This window comes from Oratosquilla oratoria, chromosome 21, assembly GCF_046742065.1.
Source record: "Oratosquilla oratoria isolate Oo_2021 chromosome 21, ASM4674206v1, whole genome shotgun sequence".
NCBI lineage: Eukaryota > Metazoa > Arthropoda > Malacostraca > Stomatopoda > Squillidae > Oratosquilla > Oratosquilla oratoria.
In genome coordinates, this window is record NC_134797.1 from 50,088,340 (window position 1) to 50,110,839 (window position 22,500).

Consider the following 22,500-nt stretch of genomic DNA (forward strand, 5'->3'; position numbering starts at 1 on the left):
TCTCACTCCTCCCTTACCTCCCTCCCCCCGTCCCCTCCGGCAGCGAGTCGACCCGAGAAGACGAGTCGGGGCTCAGTCGTGTGTGATAAGCGGTGGATGGTGGTCGTGCGCGCGCTTCGCTCATCTCTCCCGACTTCGCTCAGTGAGAACCATCTCCCTCCATCGCGTGTTGTTGTGTTGTATTCTGTGCTGTGGCGTGCTCCTTGAGGCGCACGCATCCAAGTGCTCTAGGCCGAGACGTGTTGTGGTGATGATAACAGTGTTGTACTACAATTGACGTGATTTTTGTTGTGGTGGTTGTTTATTGAAAAAAAAAGGAATTGATGAACTTCGATGCAGTTGTCGTGATGTCTTTTTCTAGGATGGTTATAGCATATACGATTCGCTAACAAGGAATCATTTGACAAGGTACATGTAACTATTTTCTTCTTTAGTTCTTTAATCGTACAACACCCAATACATATATATTTTTAGTATTAAATTACATCATTACAATTATTACATTGACTGAAGGAGAGAACAAATGAATTACATGTAATAATGATAAATCGCTTTTTGCTGATGTGATACATCTTGTGCCCCGTGGGTTTATGTGATGACTGACGGTGCTACATCTAGTTATAGGTCCTCTGTGTTACACATCACAGAGGTGTTGTGTTACGCCAATAGGAACACCATGGTGCTACGTCCCGGTGTTATGTATGGGATGCGTGTTATGGACTTTTTTTTTTAAATATAATGAATATCTGCATATGTGTTACTTTAGTGTGTTAAATATGTTAGTGTTAATTCATGCAAAGTTATCACTAGTGTTTTGGAATTATATGGATTTATATACTAGTGTATGGGTAACATGATATTCTGATATATATTTCTTTGGCTTTTGTGAGTACTGTAGGACCCGGTCATTACTCAATTCTATGCATGTACACACGCACACACACACACACACACATATATATATATATATATATATATATATATATATGTGTGTGTATTTATATGTATATATACATGTATTTATATATATATTCAACTATTTATGCATGTGTGCCTCCTCGAGATTCACGATGTTGATGGCTTACACTTAAAGTGAATTGTGGTTGATAAAGGTGTATGTATATATATATATATATATATATATATGTGTGTGTGTGTGTGTGTATGTGTATGTGTGTATATAGATGTGTATCATATAGATGTATATACACACACTGAATGGTTCCCAGTGAACAGATTAACATCTTTCCAACCACAATTCCCTTTTAATTCAATACCATCGCAGTCGAGACTAATGAGGAGCTTGAAGGAAGCATAGATGTATATATATACGCATATATATATATATATATATATATATATATATACGTATATATTTATATATATATACGTATATATATATATATATATATATATATAGAGAGAGAGAGAGAGAGAGATAGATGTATACGCACACACACAAGCATATACTTGTGTGTATATATATACATGTATATATATATATACATGTGCATATATGTGTACGTATGTATGTATATATACATATATATAGACATATATAAAGATTATATATGTGTGTATGTATGTATGTTACTCGACGTTGATGGCTTAGAATTAAAGTGAATTGCGGTTTATATATATATATATATATATATATATATATATATATATATATATATCAGTCGGTAAGGCGACGGCAGTGAGAATTCACGACCCCAGGCTCGAATCCGGGGACGACAGTCGGAATTATCGTATACATATATATGTATATATATATATATATATATATATATATGTATATGTATATATATATATGTACCATGCTCTTGGGTCACGTGCTGGACTCGTGATCGACAGTTATTTTCCTTCTGGAAGAGAACTCAGAGCTCATATATGACCGATCTATGGGTAACGATGTGGCATTACACGCACATACACACACCAAACTCCCCGCCCTTGAGAGTTGAAGTAACGACTTGCAGCGCAGCGATATTGAAACTATTTCTACCCTAGGCAGGATTCGAACCCGGACCTCCGTAATGGCAGCCGGGAACTCTACCACTGTGCCATCAAGTTGTGTATGTGTATGCATAATATATATATATATATGTATATACATTATATATGTATATATATAAATATAAACTAGATGGTTTGCGTCGTTAAGGTAAAGTTTGACTCACCAGATACTAAACTCGTTGAAGATAAAACTTATCAAGGCCTTTGTCATCGAGTTAGGCGATCTTTAATCATTTCATTCTGTCATGCGATTCTTTTCACACAAAAGGAAGATCGGGGCCTCAATGGAAGAGTTGTGAAATGAATGGTGCGCAGAACAGTTTGTTTTGAATCAAAGCATAATGTTACAAGATATCTTAACAATATTTGAAAATTATATTTATGTTAAATCGCGTATTCAGTCAATGGGACACTGAGGTACTGTTTTTTGGTTAAAATTTATTTTTGTGTTAAAAACTTCAGAACTAAATAATCATTTCAACATGCTATTGACATACGCAGAGTGTGCATACGATAATCAGTTTTTGCTAAAAGAAACAGTTTTAATCACCTGCCCATTACAGCACTTCCCTGTGTGTTACGTATGGTAACACAAGACGTATCACGTGCTCCCCCCCCCCCCCCCGTACTACGTTTCAATGACCAATCGCCAGTGATGTCTGTAGCTGGTGTTTGGGAAAGCGAGAGCGAGTGTGTGTGTGTGTGTTCGTGTGTTTGTTGTCTGCGTTCGAGTGCGCGCTCCACAACTCGTCTTCCTTGAATAGGATATTTTTTAAAATAAGCGTTTTGGTGCTTCCCTGAGAGAGACTGGTTATTTTGAGTCATTGTACCGAAGAGGAGGTGGATAAAGTAAGATCATGTCCTACTGGACACTGTACCACATTACAAGAAATAATAAAAACTCTTAGACGTTGGTTGTTGCATTGCTTAATTTTCACCGTGAACATATAAAAAACACTACTATAGTAAATGATACCTCATGTTAGTAAATAAAAGAAAATATGGAAAAAAACAAACTCAGAAGCTTTTTGCTAATGCCCAAAGGGTTCTTCCCTCCCTCTGAGACGGAAAAAAAAAATTATACGACGACAACCAGAACAAGTAGAGAGAGAGAGAACGACTACCTCGCCTTTTGTGGCGTTTTGTCATCTCGGTCCTTATGTCACACCATCTTAACTTGGGTTTCGATGAAGACTTGAAAAAACCCAAATTGAATATCCGAGTTAAGAGAAGGGAAATTAAACATTCTCTACATTGGTTATAAGATTGTGTATGTCCGCGTGTGTGTATAGGGAGAGCTGTAGGATAGTCAAGGTATTTCACAGAGGACTACTTGTTTTGTACGGTGGTGGTGGTAGTGGTCGGGGAGTTGGCAGACCTGATAGCTATGTCTGGGCCAAGGTGAACAAAAGTGAGGTCTATTCGAAAAAAATACTATTAAGATTGTGACAAAGCCGTATTTACCTCATTTTATTCACCTAATTGTAGTATACAGGAAAGGAGCAACGCTCGTGGGGTCCTGTCTCTTACTCTCCCTAGCTTAAAGTGAGTCTATTCCTTGAAAAGGAAAACAAATATGCTGAAGGGACTCGATGGCGCGGTTGGTAGAGTTCCCGGCTACCACTACGGAGGTCTGGGTTCGAGTCCCGCCCAGGGCTGAAATAATATCAGTATCGCTGCGCTGCGAGTCGTTACTCCAACACTCGTGGGCGGGGACTTGTGTGTGTGTGTAAGGTCACAGCATTACCCATACATCGGCCATATATGAGCTCTCAGCTCTCTTCGGGGAGGGAAATAGCTGTCGATCACAAGTCCAACACGTGATCCGAGACGATGGTGAATCACAAGTGAGCGTATGGTCACGGAACGTGGATGGCCGCGTGGTGGAACAACAAGAGAGGGAGTAGTGATTGATGGAGGGGGGAGGGGGAGGGGGTAGTTGTCGGATTACCAGGGGAGGGGAAAGGGGGTTAACCAGGTAAGTCCAGGGAAACAATAGACAGACGCAGAACGTGGAAGGAAAGTGATATGTGAGGTGACAGTCTGGAATGTGGAAGAAGCTTCAATTGAAGAAGATTCGAATGAATGATCCCAAGAAGAAAAAGGAAACATGGGTATTAAGAAACTAGAGTCAAAACAGCACAGATAGTGAATAGATCAAAAATATTATTGTGGTTCTGAATTGTCTATCGTCAGATACGAAAATATTATAAAACATAAAGGGTGGGTATGAATATACATGCAATGCTATGACGTCATTCTGATAACGATCGAGTGCCTCTAAACTAGTGCTCCTTGACCTAAGGTCACTGAACCCTTCAAGGGGGGAGGAGCCACAGTGTCACAAGCGGTGTCTGACGATTTTATTCAGTATGAAAGTTGTCCCAGGGGAGATAAAGAAACAAAAATCCGTAAGTGGAAACCACGATCGCTGTACTGTAGAATGGGGTAGTTAAGACTATTCAAACTCCTGTTCCAGTCCATTGTTATGTACGCGTTGGTTGCAACTAGCACTTGAGAAGACAGCTTTTTCTACTCTCACGTGGGAGAGGGTTGTAGAGAATTACTGTCAGCGTTCTTTGTTGTTCCGCGTGGCCCGCGTTGTTTGTGCCTCGTTCTCTGTGTTTGTCAACATCCATGTTACCCATCACGCTGTCCAAGCGGGTCACGGTCAGTGGTCGTCACGGAGATACACAGTAATAATACGTTTCGTGACCAAAGCGGGTACTACATTTTTTATTATAGTCATTATTATTATTATTATTATTATTATTATTATTATCATTACCATTATTATTGTTGGTATTATTATTATTATTATTATTATTATTATTATTATCATTATCATCATCATCATCACTGTTGTTGTCGCATAGAGAGGGACATCACACAATATTTTGAAAAAAAAATCGTATATATCGACCTCTTGGAAGCCCGACACAGCGTTCAGATCAGGTCAGGTCAGGGTTGACTTTTTTCACACATCGATGAGTTGACCTCAGATGACCTCCACTCGGAGACCGACCCACCATCTTGCTGATACAAAAACCTGACCCGCGATGCGTCGGAACTACACAAATATATCTTCCGTTGTCGAGTACTTAATGGCATCTGGATAGGTTAGTTCTCGTATAATGAAATTAACTTTTGTAAACATAATCACAAGTCACAACTACAGAACGTCTAATGGCCACCTCACAGCATACTGATTCTTAAGCTCACCTTTCATAAGGGTTGATATCCTTTGTCGCATTTCATACTTATCACTTTCCTTCAGAATGACTATTATCCAACCTATTTCGGAAAGATGTCAAACGTATTCGTAGTAACTCTACCATTGAGAAATTTATTCCAAATGTACACGTTTCCATTTGCAAACCTGCTTATACTGATTTTCCTCCTAAAAGTTCATGTCGCTACGAGATGAAATATAAGAGGAGAATAAGATAAAGTGGTGAGAGAGTAGTTTGAAAGAGTAGTATGGCGGACACTGGCTTTGTTCAGCAGTAAATTCCGATTGGAAAGTGAATTGTGAGGGGACGAGGTGGGGTCCAGTCTTAAGGCGGGAGATGAGAAAACATTTAGTCTTCTCTGAGGTCTCAGGCTCTGTTGAGACTTGGAAGACTGGCTGTGGACCCAGACACACTTCTTTCCAGTGGGACTCTGAAATTGATGAGTCTTTGAAACAATTTTCGAACCGAAGAAAACAATGTGGAACCAGAAACGTACACACACACACACACACACACACACATATATATATATACGTATATATATATATATATATATATATATATATATATATATATGTGTGTGTGTGTGTGTGTATGCTAATAAGAACACGGGTACGTGTGTTCACTTATGCAAAGTAAATCACTTGGAAAAAAGAAACTAACGAAGCAGATCGCTTTCGTATATTACATCCAATGCAAAAAGTACTTTTTTCACTGGATGTAATATACGAAAGCGATCTGCTTCGTTAGTTTCTTTTTTCCAAGTGGTCTACTCTGCATATGTACTGTATATGTATGTATATACATATATACATACATGTGGCAAACGATCTTTACCCCACATAAGGGGAGTGACCAGTTAAAGCACAGACCGATCTCGCACTCACCTTACACGCCCATCCAAAATCCAGTCGTTGTCTCCCCGTCCCATCTTAGCACCTCTTATAGTGGATGAAGGATCATCCCTGTCTCCCGCCACTCTGCTCGGGTCAAAGGCGATGGAGCAAGACACGTCGCTTCCACAGCAGGTCCCTGCGGCAGGAGCTGGTTAACCCCCACCACTTCATAATATGGCCACTCCCTCCCACTCAGTTAAGTTAGGGTGTAAGGGGCAGTTAGATTAACTACAGTTCGGCAAGGAACATAACTTCACAGTCACAGACGATAGCGGGGATGTTGATAACTGGAACTGATAAGAAATTTAAGTTGGATAACTGGCGAGTTTAAAGTAACTCCCTTGAAATAAACCATTGGCGATGATGTATATGAAGTAATTATGATAACTCCACATTTTGAATTTCTTTTCTAATTGATTTACTGAGATCCTGCAAACAATTAGTACCCCCCACCAGTATTGCCTTGTGTGCGTTTATGAAGAATTTCCCCCCACCCCCACCACGCTACACACACACACAAACACGCGCGCACACACCTGCGGTGGTATTCTTAAACAAATCTTTCCCTTCCAAGGATTTACGTAAGGAAAGATTTTTTTTAAGAACACCACCGTAAGATTCTTACGGTGTTATTCTTAAGAAAAAATATTTCCCCTCCAAGGATTTATACATAATATTTATATGAGGAAAGAATTTTTTAAGAATACCACCGCTAGTCCCCTCGAGGTAGGTGGGAGCATTCTTCACATAACCCAATCAACCCCCACCCCCTTTCTACCGTTGAAAAAATGAATACTAATAGTTTAATACAATATAATATATACTGTATAATACTGTAGCCTGTTGTATTATGCTGTGGGCACCCAACACACCTTGAGGAACTTCAGAAGAACGATGTAGACCGTCGATGTGTTCTCTACATCACTAAAGGAATTGCGCTAACGCTATACAACTAGACCCCAGTGATATACGTAATAATCATGTGGTAAATAAATGGACCCAAATTGCACAGTATTAGTATGGCTTCTGTGAAGGTACAGAGAGAGAGCGAGAGAGAGAGAGGGAGGGTGCGGGGGTGGGGTTAGCCCTCAGGGCAACCTAAGACCCTTGAGAATAGTTTTATGGAAGAGACATCGTGGCCGAGAGTTCGCTTTTAGGGTTTGGTCAGGTGTCTCCTTTGTTGTCCCTCCGGGGAGCGGCGACGGCCTTGTTTTCTTGTCATACTTCGATGTCTTTGTTCTGGAGAACAAGTTACCGATTTTATTCAGCTGAAGGTTCACTGGAAGGGAGTGGGGGTATCGACCGGTTATGTCCCCCCCCCCACCATTGACCCGAGGCCGCTCCCTCATTCCATCCCCAAAGGTGATTAAAATCACCTGTAGATGGTCAGAACAAGTAGGCTTCAGGTGTATCACCGCGATGAAAATTTGTTTGTGTGATTCACCATTGTCTTGGATCACGTGTTGGACTCGAGATTGACAGCTATTTCCCTCCCGGAAGAGAGCTTAGAGCTCATATATGACCAATCTATGGCTAATGCTGTGAACTTACACGCACACACACAGCCAACTACCCGTTCACGAGAGTTGGAGTAACGACTCGCAGTGCAACGATACTGAAAAATTATTTCAGCCCTGGGCGGGATTCGAACCCGGACCACCGTAGTGGCAGCCGGGAACTCTAACCTCTGCGCCACGAGAGAGTGAGAGTGCTCGCGCGTGCGCGCGTGTGTATTCACCTCGGATCTGCTGCAGTCTCTGTCGAGACGTGTGTGTGTGTGTGTGTGTGATTTAATAACCATTGTTTTGCATAACGTGCTCCGTTCGTGGTCGACAACTGTTCCCCTATCGGATGAGACATCAGAGATACATGGGCCCCATCAATGGGATAATGCTGTGACCTTGCACACACCACAGGTATATGATCAGTACTGTGACCTTGTACACACACATACACGTACGTACACACACACACACACACACACATATATATATATATATATATATATATATATATATACATATATATATATATATATATATATATATATATATATATATACTCACACACACACACACACACACACTTGATAGAGAGGACTTACTAAACTGGGACAAGAGAAACACAAGAGGACATGGAAAGAAAATAAAAAACATAGCTACAGAAGAGAACTAAAGAAAAACAGTTTTCTACATAGAGTACTGGACAATTGGAACAAACTGGATAATGAAATAGTATGCGCAAAAACCATTCTTAAATTTAAAAGCAAACTAAACACTGCGATATACAAAGGCGGGACACTACGAGCATAGCTCCCCTTCCCGCAAAATACAACTAGGTACAACTAGGTAAATACACACACACACACACACACATACATACATACACATACACACACACACACAAATACATACACACACACACACATATACACACACACACATACACACACACACACACACACGAATCCCGACCAAGGCTGAAATAATTTCAGTGTCGCTGCGCTGTGGGTTGTTACTCCAACCCTCGTGGGCGGGGAGTTGGGTTTGTGTGTGCGTGTAAGGTAACAGTATTGCCCATAGATCGGTCATACGAGCTCTGAGCTCTTTTCCGGGAAGGAAATAGCTGTCGATCACGAGTCTAACAGGTGGTCCAGAGACCAAAGTGAAAGTGAATACACACACACACACACACACACACACATATGCAGAGGTATGTTTACTTAATTGCAGTATTTGATAAAGAAGCAAATGTTCCTGATAATTCTGTCTCTTGCTCTCCAGTTATCAGAACTTACTTAGAATACATGCGTGTTTGTATACATACAAATATACTTCTTGTGCTATTCAGTACTTATTTTTGGCCAAACACAACTCCGTGTCTCCTTTTTGATCGTTCATTTCTTAATAATCCGTTCATTATCGAACGAAACACTCTGACATTCGCGAAGAATAAATGAAACAAATGAAACGCTCCTCGATTACCACGATTTTATTCAACACGGGGTGGGTGGTTAACAGACCCCCCCCTTCCTCCTCTCCCCGGTGAGTCAGAGAGCTAACAAGGAGCGGTGGGAGGAGGGAGAGGGGGAAAGGGAGGTTGCAGGTGCGCAACCTGAGCCGGTGTCGAACATTTGTCGCCAGCGATGATAAAGGCAGCAGCAGCAGCAACAGGTGTTGTCGAAGCTGCGCGCCGGGGCTGGGCGGGGCTGCGGTTAGCACACACCCGACCCGGTCTTTGTCTACATTAAGCCTCACGGTCTAATAGATTGTATAACATCCATATGTATCTTGGTTCTAGCGATTTCTATCTCTCACTCTCGCTCTCTCTCTCCCTCTCCCTCTCCCTCTCTCTCTCTCTCTCTCTCTCTCTCTCTCTCTCTCTCTCTCTCTCTCTCTCTCTCTCTCTCTCTCTCTCTCTCTCTCTCTCTCTCTCTCTCTCTCTCTCTCTCTCTCTCTCTCACACACACACACATGCACGCGCACACACACACACACACACACGCCACACACACACACACACACACTATCTCTCTCTCTCTCCCTCTCTCTCTCTCTCTCTCGTTCTCTCTTTCTTTCTCTCTTTCTTTCTTTCTTTTACATGCCCACACACACATACTTCCTTATATCTGAATGGGCGTATGATTGAATTGGGTCTGAGTCGAATTTCACCTGAGCGGAGAGGTCCAGGCGTCGCTTAACCCTTCCCTGACCTGACCTGACTTATCCTAAACTAATAGTTCGTGTCCAAAATAATAGATTTTATTTTCAAATCTCCTTGGGTCTTTTCTATAGCATTGTCCACAGAATAGGGTTCGGGGGTCACGTGGCAAGGGTACTTGGGTCTCTCCCATACTTTGTAGACTCACCCATAATTGCCCCCTCCCCCCAAAAAAAAAAAAATGTCAGCCATTGGAAGTCCACTACTGGACAAAGGTCTCCTCCAACATTTCCTACCCTTACTTGATTTTTTTTGTCTGCCGTCAAGTGATTTTATTCAGACATAGGGGGATCCTCTACCTTCCTAAGCTCGATCTTGGTGTCTGGGTTGTCTTTATTCGTGTCACCCTTGGGTGATGAGAGGGACACCCCACCACCCCTCCCGTAGTCAGAGGGTTACCACTAACTGTAATCCAGACCTTAACTCATCTAATCACCTCCTACTGTTTGTGTTCTGTCAAGCTCCCGATAATGTGTGTGTGACAGTGTGTGTGTGCGTGCGTGCGTTTGTGTGTGTGTGTGTGTGTGCGTTTGTGTGTGCGCGTGCGTTTGTGTGTGTGTATGAGAGCGTGCGTTTGTGTGTGTGTGTGTGCGCGCGCGCGCGTTTGTGTATGTATGAATCACCATGGTCTTGGATCACATGTTGGACTTGTGATCGACAGCTATTTCTCTCCCGTAAGAGAGCTCAGAATTCATATATCACTGTGTGTGTGTGTGTGTGTGTATTTACCTAGTTGTATTTTGCGGAAGAAGAGCTACGCTCGTAGTGACCCGCAGTTGTATCTTTCCGCATCCAGTACTTTCTTAAAATCATGTATAGTTTTAGCACTCACTGTCTTCTCTTTCAATTTATTCCATGCATCTATTACTTTGTGTGGAAAGCTGTGTGTGTGTGTGCGTGCGTGCGTGCAGATAGATTAACTCGCTTTACTCGTATGGTCTGGTTGGATGACCTAACCTCCCGTTACTTCTCATCCGTCCTCTTCCTCCAAAACGCAACACACACACACACACACACACACACACACACACACACACACACACACACACACACAAACAAACAAACAGGAGAACATTTTGAGGATAAAAAGATTTGACCTCCAAAGGCCACAAGTTTTTTTGACCTCTCAAGGTCAAGAGAGTGGTCTTGGGTTTTCTGGGAAGAGACACCTTCAGCAAATATACAAGCACAAATAGATACAAGCAAACACACGCGCGCGCGAACACACACACACACACACACACACACACATACACACAAACACACACACACACACACATGTATATATATATATATTTGTTGACGTGTGTGTGTGTTATATCCTTTTCCTAAATTGTTATATATTTAGTTACTAAAATTTGCCCAATCATTTCGACCTTTTACAAGTGTAGATGGAATTGTGTTATCTCCTGTATGATTGCGTAAACATCAGATTCACTGTCGACCAAGTCACCTGATCAGATCACATCATCCTTGAGGTGACTTTGTGTCAAGTTGTCATCTACTGATGGAAAACAATTAACACACGTTGACCTTGGGGGCGATATGATGATTTATGAGGCATTCACTGTATCCACTACGCAACATAAGCCTAATTGTCGACAGGTTGTTGACCCGTATGAATATATATATATATATATATATATATATATATATATATATATATATATATATATATATATATATATATATATATATATATATGTATATATATATATTGACGTAAGCAGAGTACGAAACACAGGAGTCTTGGTCTTGAGTTTATTTCTGACTAGTTTCGCAGGTATGCTTTTTCAAAAGGAAAAGCATACCTGCGAAACAAGTCAGGAATAAACTCAAGACCAAGACTCCTGTGTTTCCTACTCCGCGTACGGCAACCTGTCAGAATGTCTCAATATATATAAATATATATATATATATATATATATATATATTATATATATATATATATATATATATATATATATATATATATATATATATATTCATGTACTTATTTCTTTTTTATCGTTATTTTATGCACTTGATTATTTGTTTGTATATTCAATTATTATTTTCGTTTATATGTTAATGAATTAGAAGTCATATTTGTTTTCTTTCCTTGCAAAGTAAAACCTGTACTGCATCGCACCAGATTTTTCAGAAACGCATTTCTAGCGTGTGCACTGAGTATATAGTTGACCTGGTGGGGCAAGAGGTAACGTGTTGGTCTCGCATTCGCTTAGTTGTGGGTTCGAATCCCGCACTTCTCTCCTGGTCCCAGCAGTGACGATTAGTGACCTGCCCCCCAACAGTCCCTAGAACACATCATAGGCAAAGGTGACGGCTTCGGCCGCAGCTATTCAGAGCCCCCTGGCGTAGTAGGTTCCTCACCTTCTTCAGGTGTTTCTTCTCGTTTCATACTTATGAGAGCAAACGTTGCCTCTTCATCTGTAATCTTTGGGACACTAGTAACTTCTGCAGACGAACTTACTGACTTTACTGTAGTATTTGTAGGGTTAAATTCTTCAAGACATTCTTCCAAGCAAACGTTGCCTCTTCATCTGTAATCTTTGGGACACTAGTAACTTCTGCAGACGAACTTACTGACTTTAACTGTAGTATTTGTAGGGTTAAATTCTTCAAGACATTCTTCCAATCTTTTTGCCCTGTAATGTTTCCATTTCTGGCTTCAACATAAGAACATAAGAATGAAGGAGACTGCAAGAAACCATGAGGCCTACACTAGGCAGTTCTATGAAAAACATTCCAGAGAAATCTTTCCTTGTTTCACTAAATATCTTTTTGAGCGGTTCTGTTTCATATTTTCACCTTTCAGAATAGTTTCCTCTATATCATTCACGTTTCTCTTTCTCTTCTTTTATTGATACCTTTGTCCAGGGCAGCTCTATTTCGTCCTTCCTTTATCCTGCAAAGTCCTTCTTTATATATCATTTGCTACTTTTGTATATTTTTATCATTCTAAAGTTTCAAACCTGTGGTTATGTGAGTTAAGTGATTGTAATTAATCTTTGATAACGACTAATGGGTTCACGTCAGATGAATTGCAGCAGGAAAATTTGGCACGGAGGTGGTGTGGTGGTCACCAAGAATATTTTTATTTATTATTTTTGTTTTTTACTTGCCCATTTACATTCATTTCATGTGTTTATCTGCAGATTGTTTGATTGATTTATTATCTATTAATTTGTTCGCTTTTTTATTTGTTTGCAAATCCTGACATAATTTACCTTTCAATGCTGCAGATTTATAAACGTTTTCCCTTCAATTATCTCTCTACGTATTCAATCGTTTGTTTTATTAAACTCCTTGTTTGATTTGTTTGTGTACCAATGGAACACATTACCGAGCTAATTAGCTTCATCTACAAAACTGCAACAGTAAAGATAACAACGACAACAGCATCAACAACGACGACGACATTAATCATGACAATAACAACAACAGTAACGACGACCACAACAACTACAAAAACAACAAACTAGAAGTATATGCAAACGGTTCAAGAACCTTCAGAACACGGGGGAGGAGGGGGGGGAGGGGCGTAGTCTGCATCCCGCTGAATAACACAATAGTATACGTGTAACGCTCATTTGTAGACACAATGTTCCAGAAGAAGTTACGAGCTCGCGCGCGCACGCACACCACACACATACACACGCGCGCGCGCACACACACACACACATATATATATATGTATATATATGTATATATATATATATATATATATATATATATCACGTTAAAACCACTTTTGGAGTAGAAAAGACTGGAAACGGGGAATCTATATATTTCGATTGCTAACGTGATTGACAAATGTGTGATTACATTTTCATCTGTAATATATATATATATATATATATATATATATATATATATATATATATTCACACACGCACACACGTGTTCACAATATCACAACAACCCTTTATTTCCTGAGGGAGTTGAACGCAATATTATTTATTGACTATAATATAGATACTGTATACATACATATATATTTTACACCCCTCACTCCCTCCCCTGATATAGGCAGACACCTGAGCACATGTCAGCCATTCCTGGGAGGACGCAGCAGCCCTGCCCGTACACTCCAGTCCTTCCTTCCTTTGTTCCCTACCCAGGAGGACAACACATGTTCACCCTTGTCACCCACACGCACGCACCCGCCCGACACCACAAGGACGACTCGAGGACGGTCCTTGACTCTCTCTCTTTCTCGTTCTCTCTCGCTCACTCATACTCTCATACTCTCTCTCTCTCTCTCGCTCTCTTTGACTAGTCTTTTGGAGGCTTCTGTGATTAATTTTAAGATCCCCTTGGTAGTTTTGCGATAGTCCCTCTGGTCCTTTGTAAGTTCTAGACTCGGTCTCTTAAGTGTTTGGAGGTTCCTGGGGCAGAAGGCAAGTGTTTGGAAGGTTTGAAGCCAAACTCTATACTGTTAAAGGTTTCGTTGTTTTTTTAAGGGTTTGTGGCATATCCTCCAATTCTTTTGGAGGAAGTTTGTCACTATGAAACGTCGAAACTTCTTAAACTGTGTTGTCTCTTACTCCATTTCGGCGACGTACTTTGTTGATTTTATTATGGCTGGGAACAGGCGATTTTATGCAGATGGAAAAATATATATAAGTACCAGTTGCCGTATTATTAGTAGTAGGAGTAGCAGCAGCAGTAGTAGGAGTAGGAGTAGCGGCAGTAGGCGTAGTAGTAGTAGTAGTAGTATCAGCTGTGGTATTGTAGTTTATCATCATAATTCTTATCACTCATCATCATCATCATCATCTTCTTTCCTCAGTTCCTCCTGAAGTGTGCCGGCAAACATATATATATATATATATATATATAATATATATATATATATATATATATATATATATATATATATGGGGTGGTGCTACGGTGTTTTCATGCGATTGTTCCCCCGGTCCCGCCGCTGACGTCAATAGAGGCAGCGGCACTCTCCAAACAGCTGATAGTGAGGGTGGTGGTGGGTGGGGGGTGGAGGTGGGGAGGGTTCACATCTGACGCCTCTGGCACAGCAACTGTTACTTTTCACCAGCGATTCTCTCAGCGCTGCTGCTGCAGGTAATGGGCTCCCTTGCCTCCTCTCTCTCTCTCTCTCCACTTCCACTCCTCCCCTTCCCGCCCCATTCGCACCCAAGTATCTAAAACTATCCACTTCCTCCATATATATATATATATATATATATATATATATATATATATATATATGTATGTATGTATGTATGTATGTATGTATATACACGTGTGTATGTGTATTAATGTTATATATGGCCAGATGACCTTCTCTCACGCATACCTCATTGAAAGTTATGTCTAATAGTAAGCTTATTATTTTCTCAAGAGTATTTTCCATGTTTTACTATGGACTTGTTCTCCTTTAAAAGGTCTATGACTTCACTATAGGTAGTCATTATAGTTAGATCGCGATTTCGGGTACAAGACCCTTCTTTAGTAGTTTGGGATATTCTTACTTTGTGGTTAGAGAAAAATCGAGTGGTGATATTACATTTAATATGTTTGTGTTCATACTTGCTCTTCACTGGGGGAGGTTACCGGATAACTGGGAGAGGTTACCGGGTAGCTCGGGCAGTGGCGGGTTGTCGTATGCTTGGGAGAGCCTCCGGCTTCGGGTTGTGACGAAATGTCGCGTGCTTGGTTTTGTGGCGTTTTGTCCTATATTTGGGTTTATGGTGTTTTGTCCCATACTTGGGTGTTTTTTTCGTGTTTGGGTTAGCGATTATTCGCATGCTTGGGAGTGCTTTAAAGTCCTCTGCTTGTATGTTTACCATTACCTTCCTCGTCTCGCTGTTTGCATTGGTACTCCCGTCTAATCTGTTTTTATCTTTTTCCTTTCATTTCTTTTCTTTTTTCTTTTTCGGCCGCTGTGCGCTCTTCGAGTCTCATTCTTTTCCTTCCATGCACATGTACACATACACACACTTGTGCACGCGTGTACACGCGCACGTACTCTATACATAGATTCCGTCCTCCTTGCGTCACGGCTCACAAACAGCTGTTGTGTCTCCCCAGACCAATTGCCTTTTACTATGTTGTTCCTTTTTCTACCTTTGTTGATTCAGTTACCTATTCATTTGTTTGTTGAATTGTGCGTCTCTACTAATGGGAATATTTATCATTTCCTTAATGTATATCATATATCCAGGAGCCTATTTACAACATTGATTCTCTCTCTCTCTCTCTCTCTCTCTCTCTCTCTCTCTTCTGTAATCAGGTATTCTGTTTCTCTGCTTTATTGTTAGTTTTTTCTTAAGAAATTGTCTTTTTTGTTTTTCTTTGTTTTTGAGTTGTACTTTTTATCTCTATGTTATTTTTTTCATTGCCGATTATAATGCACGGACAGAAAGTCGCACATTTGCACCAATATAGTGAATATTATTTGTCTCGTAAGTGACCGCAAATTCTCATGTCCAGGAATATATTCGGAGAGGAGAAAATAATCTTTATCAGCTGTGATTTCTCCCCCCTTGTCCCTTCCCCTGTTTTGTTGATTTATTATTTATTTTTTCATAACTGAATATCGGAGACTTGTATTTCACGTGATACGAATGCAAGCATTTTATCAGTTACCTTAACCCAGATGTGGAAAGAATGTTCAGTGAGCGTTTAGAGCGATAACTTTTCAAGGTATTATGAGGACTAAAGTGACTGGACATAAGGGCTGTAACTAGTTAGATGGTTTGGAATCAGTTTTAGCCCCGTTAAGTAACAGTTGAAATGAACACTTGTGGAACAAAATGTTGAACGTTTTGGTACGACTTTGTGCACATGGCTACTGGTGGCTGCTGCACTGCCTCGGGACAATAGATAGACTCGTGAACACCAGAAATTATTACCCTCATTACCAGGACCTGCGCTATTACTGTTATTACCAAGAGCCGCTCCTGTAGGAGCTCCCCCGTCATTACCATAACTCATTGCATTCCCTTCTCTTTGCCCTCCAGTCCACTTGACGTTATGTCCTCTTTATCTTACAGCCGACGTGAGAGGTCATGTCGTCTTTGTATTGCACCCGACGTGACGTTATATCCTCTTTGTATTGCACCCGACGTGACGTCATGTCCTCTTTGCCCTGCAGTGGACGTGACGTCATGTCCTCTTTACCTTACAGCCGACGTGACGTCATGTCCTCTTTGCAATGCAGTGGACGGACGTGACGTCATGTCCTCTTTACCTTACAGCCGACGTGACGTCATGTCCTCTTTGCAATGCAGTGGACGGACGTGACGTCATGTCCTCTTTACCTTACAGCCGACGTGACATCACGTCCTCTTTACCTTACAACCGATGTGACGTCTCCTCTTTACCTTACAGCCGACTTGACGTCAAGTCCTCTCTACCTTACAGCTGATGTCATGTCATGTCCTCTTTACCTTACAGCCGACGCGACGTCATGTCTTCTTTACCTTACAGCCGACGTGATGTCATTTCCTCTCTACCTTACAGCCGACGTGACGTCATGTCCTCTCTACCTTACAGCCGACGTGACGTCATGTCTTCTTTATCTTGTAGCTGACTTGACGCCATGTCTTCTTTACCTTACAGCCGACGTGACGTCATGTCCTCTCTATCTTACAGCCGACTTGACGTCATGTCCTCTCTACCTTACAGCCGGCTTGACGTCATGTTCTCTTTATTTTGCAGCCGACGTGACGTTATGACGTCGCCGCCTTGAGCCGTGCGCGTCGACAGTCCAGCGACGACGACGACGACGTCGAGGAGGATGAGGCTCTTCCGCCGGCGCCAGAGCGACCCCGCGCCCCGTCTCGTCGCCCTCTCCCCCGTCGCCCCGAAGAACGCCTCCACCGAGAACCTCGATGGCTCACCCTCCAAGAACAGGACCAGAGTCCTCGAAACGCCCAAGTCCTCCTGCGCACCCCAGGCGCCCTTGGCGGCGCCCCCTACCGGCGGAGGTGGAGGTGGAGGAGGAGGAGTAGGGATGGGCGAGCCTGGGGCTGCCTTGGAGGGTGACCCCGGCGGCAACAGTTTCCGCACGGTCACTGCCGTGCCGGCGCGGGTGCTCCAGCCGCCCGCGCCGGTGCTCCAGCCGCCCGCGCCCGCACAGCAGCCGCCCTCGCAGAACACGACGCCCAAGAGCATGCGCAAAGGTGGGTCAGGTCCCGTCTTGTCCCTTTACTTAAATCATTTATTTAGTGATTTAATTTTTCATTTATTTATTTGTATATTTATTTATTCATTTCATTTGATTTATCTATTTTATGTATTTATTCATTTACTAGTGCATTAATCTATCTTGACATTGATATATTATTCTAATTATTGAATAACTTATTATCTTGTCTATTAATTAATTGATGTATACACGTATTCATTTACATATTCATCTCATTGTTAATCAATTTCACGTTGAGCCACCCTTGGTTGAACAGAACAAGAATATGTCGCCACCCCCAACCCCAACTCTTCCCCATTTTTAGTCCAGAAATTGTGATTTACCATTATCTTGGACCGCGTGCTAGGTTTGCGATCGTCAGCTATTACCCTCGCGGATGAGAGTTCCGTAGCACGCGCGGACGCGCGCGTATACACACACACACACACACACACACACACACACACACACACACACACACACACACACACACACACACACACACACACACACACACAGTATGCCAGCAACCCGCGCGTCCTCGCATATGTGTAAATGTGTGTGTGTGTATGTATGGATGTATGTATGTATATGTGTATGTATATATGTGTCTATATATATGTGTCTATATATATATATATATATGTGTGTGTGTGTGTGTATGTATGTGTGCGTGCGTGCGTGCGTACGTTCTTCTGGGACCCAGAGGACAAGGATATGAACAATTGTGTGTAGATTTATAGGTATTTGTCCGAGCGAGTGAGCGAGCGAGCGAGGCCCTTGATAGGAGAGCATGTGGCTTCAGATCTCGAGGGTACATTACTATGCTGAGGGTGCGGGTCCCCATGATGGATTGCGCAGGCGCGCAGTGAGCGATTGCGCAGACGAGGGATGAAGGATTGCGCCGTATTCGTCTTCCTCGCATCCGCGCGAACGCTTTGGGTCTGTTTGGAGAGGTTTTGAAAGTGAGCTGTCGTTTGCAGTCTAGTTACACCGACAACTCGAGAGACGGTTATGACGTCAGGTCGTGTTTTGATTAAACTGTGACGATATGACGTCATATCGTGTTGGTATATAAAAGCGATGTGACGTCAGACCGAGTCGATAAATTGCTGCAGTACTGTATGACTTTATTTTCCTCTTTTTCCTCCTCCCTTTTCTTCCTCGTCCTCATCCTTCCTCTCCATCTCCTCATCGTCCTCCTCCTCGTCTTCCTCTTCCTCTTCCTCCTCCTCCTCCTTCTCCTCCTCCTCCTCCTCCATCTCAGTTTCCTCCTCCTCGCACTCCTCGTCCTCCCTCCCTCCCCCTCCCGTCCCCTCCGCTCAGCTGGGTCTCCCGCCGTCACCTGCAAAAAGAATAAAGGACTGAATTCGTGAAAGGACTAACAAACACGAACTAAATTTTTTTTTTTTTTTTTTTAGCCTTTTGCTGGGTATAGGATGGTTTCTCTTCAAATGAAACCCAATTTAAAGGGAATACCCCCTCCGCTCCAATACGAAACTCAATTATCCCCCCCCAAAAAAAAAAAAATTATAGAATAAAATAACACCTCTTTGGTTCTCTCTCCCCTCTCAGGCTTCTCGACGTGGGGACGAAGGATGGGCCGGAAACTGGAGCAGCTGACGAGGACCCCGAGCAAGGAGAAGATCAACACGGTCGCCTTCTTCAGGAACAACTCGACAAGGTCAGCCCAGATCATGGAGGGCTAGGGAGGGTGGTGGAGGTAGTGGGAAAAGAAAGGAGGTCAGAGGGCAACAGTTGATGAATAAAATTATATTCTTTTCGTGTTTCGTATCATGAAGAGAACTGTACACCACCAATAACATTGCACAATAATCCGTACTGTAAAATATTGACAATGTAGGAGTAGTATTAAAAGGGGGCACAGTGGTATTGAATCAGTATATTGCCATTATTGTTGATCGTGTAGGGGTCAGTGTGCTTATTAGTGCATTTGCTTTGGAACCGAAGTAGTTTTGAAAGGAATTTGAATTAAAGTAGTTCTGAAAGGAATTTGAATTTCCGTAAATATCAACAAATAGGACACAAAGACCGTATCTGTTGTTGTCAGTGACCTAAACCAGTTTTCTGTTCTGCTTTCATTGATGTCATATTAATGTGTATGTCCTCGTATTTATGTTATGCTAGTTAACGCGTCTCCCCTATCCTTTTTCCTCCCAACAGATCAGCGGGAACAAATACTCAGGGCACTGCCCACGCGTCCTCGGGGCCGCACAGCCTCGGAGGAGGGTCCGTCCCCTCAACGCCCTTGCGGGAGAACCGTAGCCAGACCCTCGGGGTCGGGAAGGGCGACTCCGGCGGGGACCTGGAGGAGAACCCTCTCTTGTACAGGTCGTGCTCCGCCTCGCAAATCAACACCTACATCGCCTGCGAAGATCCTGCCGAAGGGCTGGATATGTCGGCGGTGGCTACTGCTGGGGGATCCGCGCGCCCCGCCGTCCTCCCGAATCACGTGTACCTCCCAACGAAGACGGTCAGCTGCGAGAACATCTCCTCGCTAGGTTCGGGCAGGGCCTCCTTCCCCCACGCCTTCCTCAGGTCGCGCCCTCCCTCGGCACCCAAGGACCCCAACTCCTCTACCTCCTCCAGTTCCGTCCCATCCTCCTCTTCCTCGTCCACCACCGTTCCCAATAGTACCTCCGCCGAGAAGCCCTTGGGGGACCCTGGCAAGGCCATCTTCGGCCACTCCTCCGGGAAAAGGTCCGTCTTCAGCAGCAGCGTCTGTGACGAGGACACGAGGGAGCTCATCCGGCAGAAGCTGAAGGCCGTGTCGGAGGAGAACTGTTCCGCCGGGTCCTCCCACAAGAGCCTGGCGGGGCTGAAGGCTCGGCTGGGGCCTCCGTCCTCAAGACCCCTCCAGCAGACACCCAACAGGTCTTTCTCGTCCTCGGCGATCAACGACGCTGAGAAGAACCTCGACGTGTACCACCGCCTCCCGAGTGACCAGCGGAGGAGCTCCCTCCCAGGTGGGACAGTCCCGGCACTTCCGGGGAGGCAGCACCCGGGGGGACCCACCACGAGAGAGATCGGGAGCACGAACCAAGGCTCCGTCCCTGCCATCTACATGAGCAGCAACGAGAGTGGCTACGAGAGCGACGGCGCCCGGCAGGAGTCCCCGAAGACGCGACTTCGGAAGACGGACTCCGGCGTAAGTACCAGTAGCTCCTCGTCGTCCTCTTCCTCGACCTCCGCGTCCACCGTCACCGCCACCAAGAGCTCCCCCGGGTCAGGATCCCCGGGGGGCGGCGGCGGGCAGACGGACCTCGGGGCCCACGTGACTTCCGAGACCCATTCGGACTCCGGCGTGAGCATCGGGACCAACTCCGAGACCAATTCCGATTCCGGGTCCCTGACCGGATCCGACCCGCCGACCTACGACCCGTACCCGCGCGAAGAGACCTTCACCAAGGGCGACCCGAAGAGGAGCAGCGGTATCTACAGGAGATCCACCGCGTACACCAAGGCCGAAGGCATGATGAAGAGCGAGGTTCCCCCAAGATTAGCTGAGTTCGAGGACACTTGTAAGAGGATCTTCGGCTACAAGGACGACTACACCGACTACTCGAGCATGTTCGAAGATGACCGCCGGGACTATTGCGAGTTCCCGATCCTGCGGCAGCACAGCGAGGGCTACTACAGCGGCGGCGAAGGCTGCGGCACTTCCACCAGGGGCGTCGAAGGGACGTACGGGTGTCGCGAGTCTTCGGAGAGGCCTTCCGAATTCAGCGCGAAAGAATGTCCTGCAGGAGGCAACAGCGAACTTCCTCCACGCCCGTTCGACAACCTCACCGACGAGCAGAAGCTCTTCCCCGCCCGAACTTCAAGCACGAGGACGAGGTCGGCCGCCCTGAGGTCCAGCACACGGAGACTTTCCGACCCTCAGGAGCTGTGCCTCCGGCGGCAGCAGTTCCTGGCGTCGCAGCTGGAGAAGCGAGAGTGCGACTCCCCCGTCAGCCCCTTCAGGAACCGCCCCGCCCTCAGTGTGTACCGCCCCCAGGAGAGCCTCGGCCTCGGGAGGTACCATCACCAGCAGCAGCATCTTTCTTCGGGACCTTCTTCAGGGCCTCCTTCAGGATGTTCCCCTCGAAGTCTCCCCCATCACCAGCATCTCCGAGGAGGTGGAGGGACGAACCTCGACAGGAGGTCGTCCTTGGAAGGGGAATCTCCCCTGTACGGGTACCTCCGGGGCGCTGCTTTGTCCCGGCCGGTCCCCGAGTCTTACTCGACGGCGCCGTTGTCGCTGCCCCCGTCCTTGGCGTCGCAGTCGAGCCCGACCCCGAGGTCCTTCAAGCTGATGCGCCTGGTGAAGGACGCCACGGGGGAGCTGGGGATCTACATCACGGCCAGACGCAACGCCCACGGGGCGACCACGGGCTACGTCATCGCGCACATCGAGAAGGGCGGACTCACCGACAGGTAAGGAAAGAAGGAGGATTAGGATTAGTCCGGGGCTTCC

General features: G+C 44.2%; 1 protein-coding gene across 1 annotated transcript in view; it reads left to right on the forward strand.

Moving 5' to 3' along the window:
- The first annotated feature begins 84 nt into the window (after positions 1 to 84).
- The window catches only part of LOC143037156 (uncharacterized), a 96,126-nt gene continuing 73,710 nt past the window's right edge, over positions 85 to 22,500 (forward strand). The window contains exons 1-4 of the mRNA XM_076205272.1: positions 85 to 408; positions 17,555 to 18,018; positions 19,599 to 19,707; positions 20,208 to 22,460. Of these exons, the coding sequence (XP_076061387.1) occupies positions 17,634 to 18,018; positions 19,599 to 19,707; positions 20,208 to 22,460 (2,747 nt within the window). The 5' untranslated portion in view covers positions 85 to 408; positions 17,555 to 17,633. The remainder of the gene's footprint in view (positions 409 to 17,554; positions 18,019 to 19,598; positions 19,708 to 20,207; positions 22,461 to 22,500) is intronic.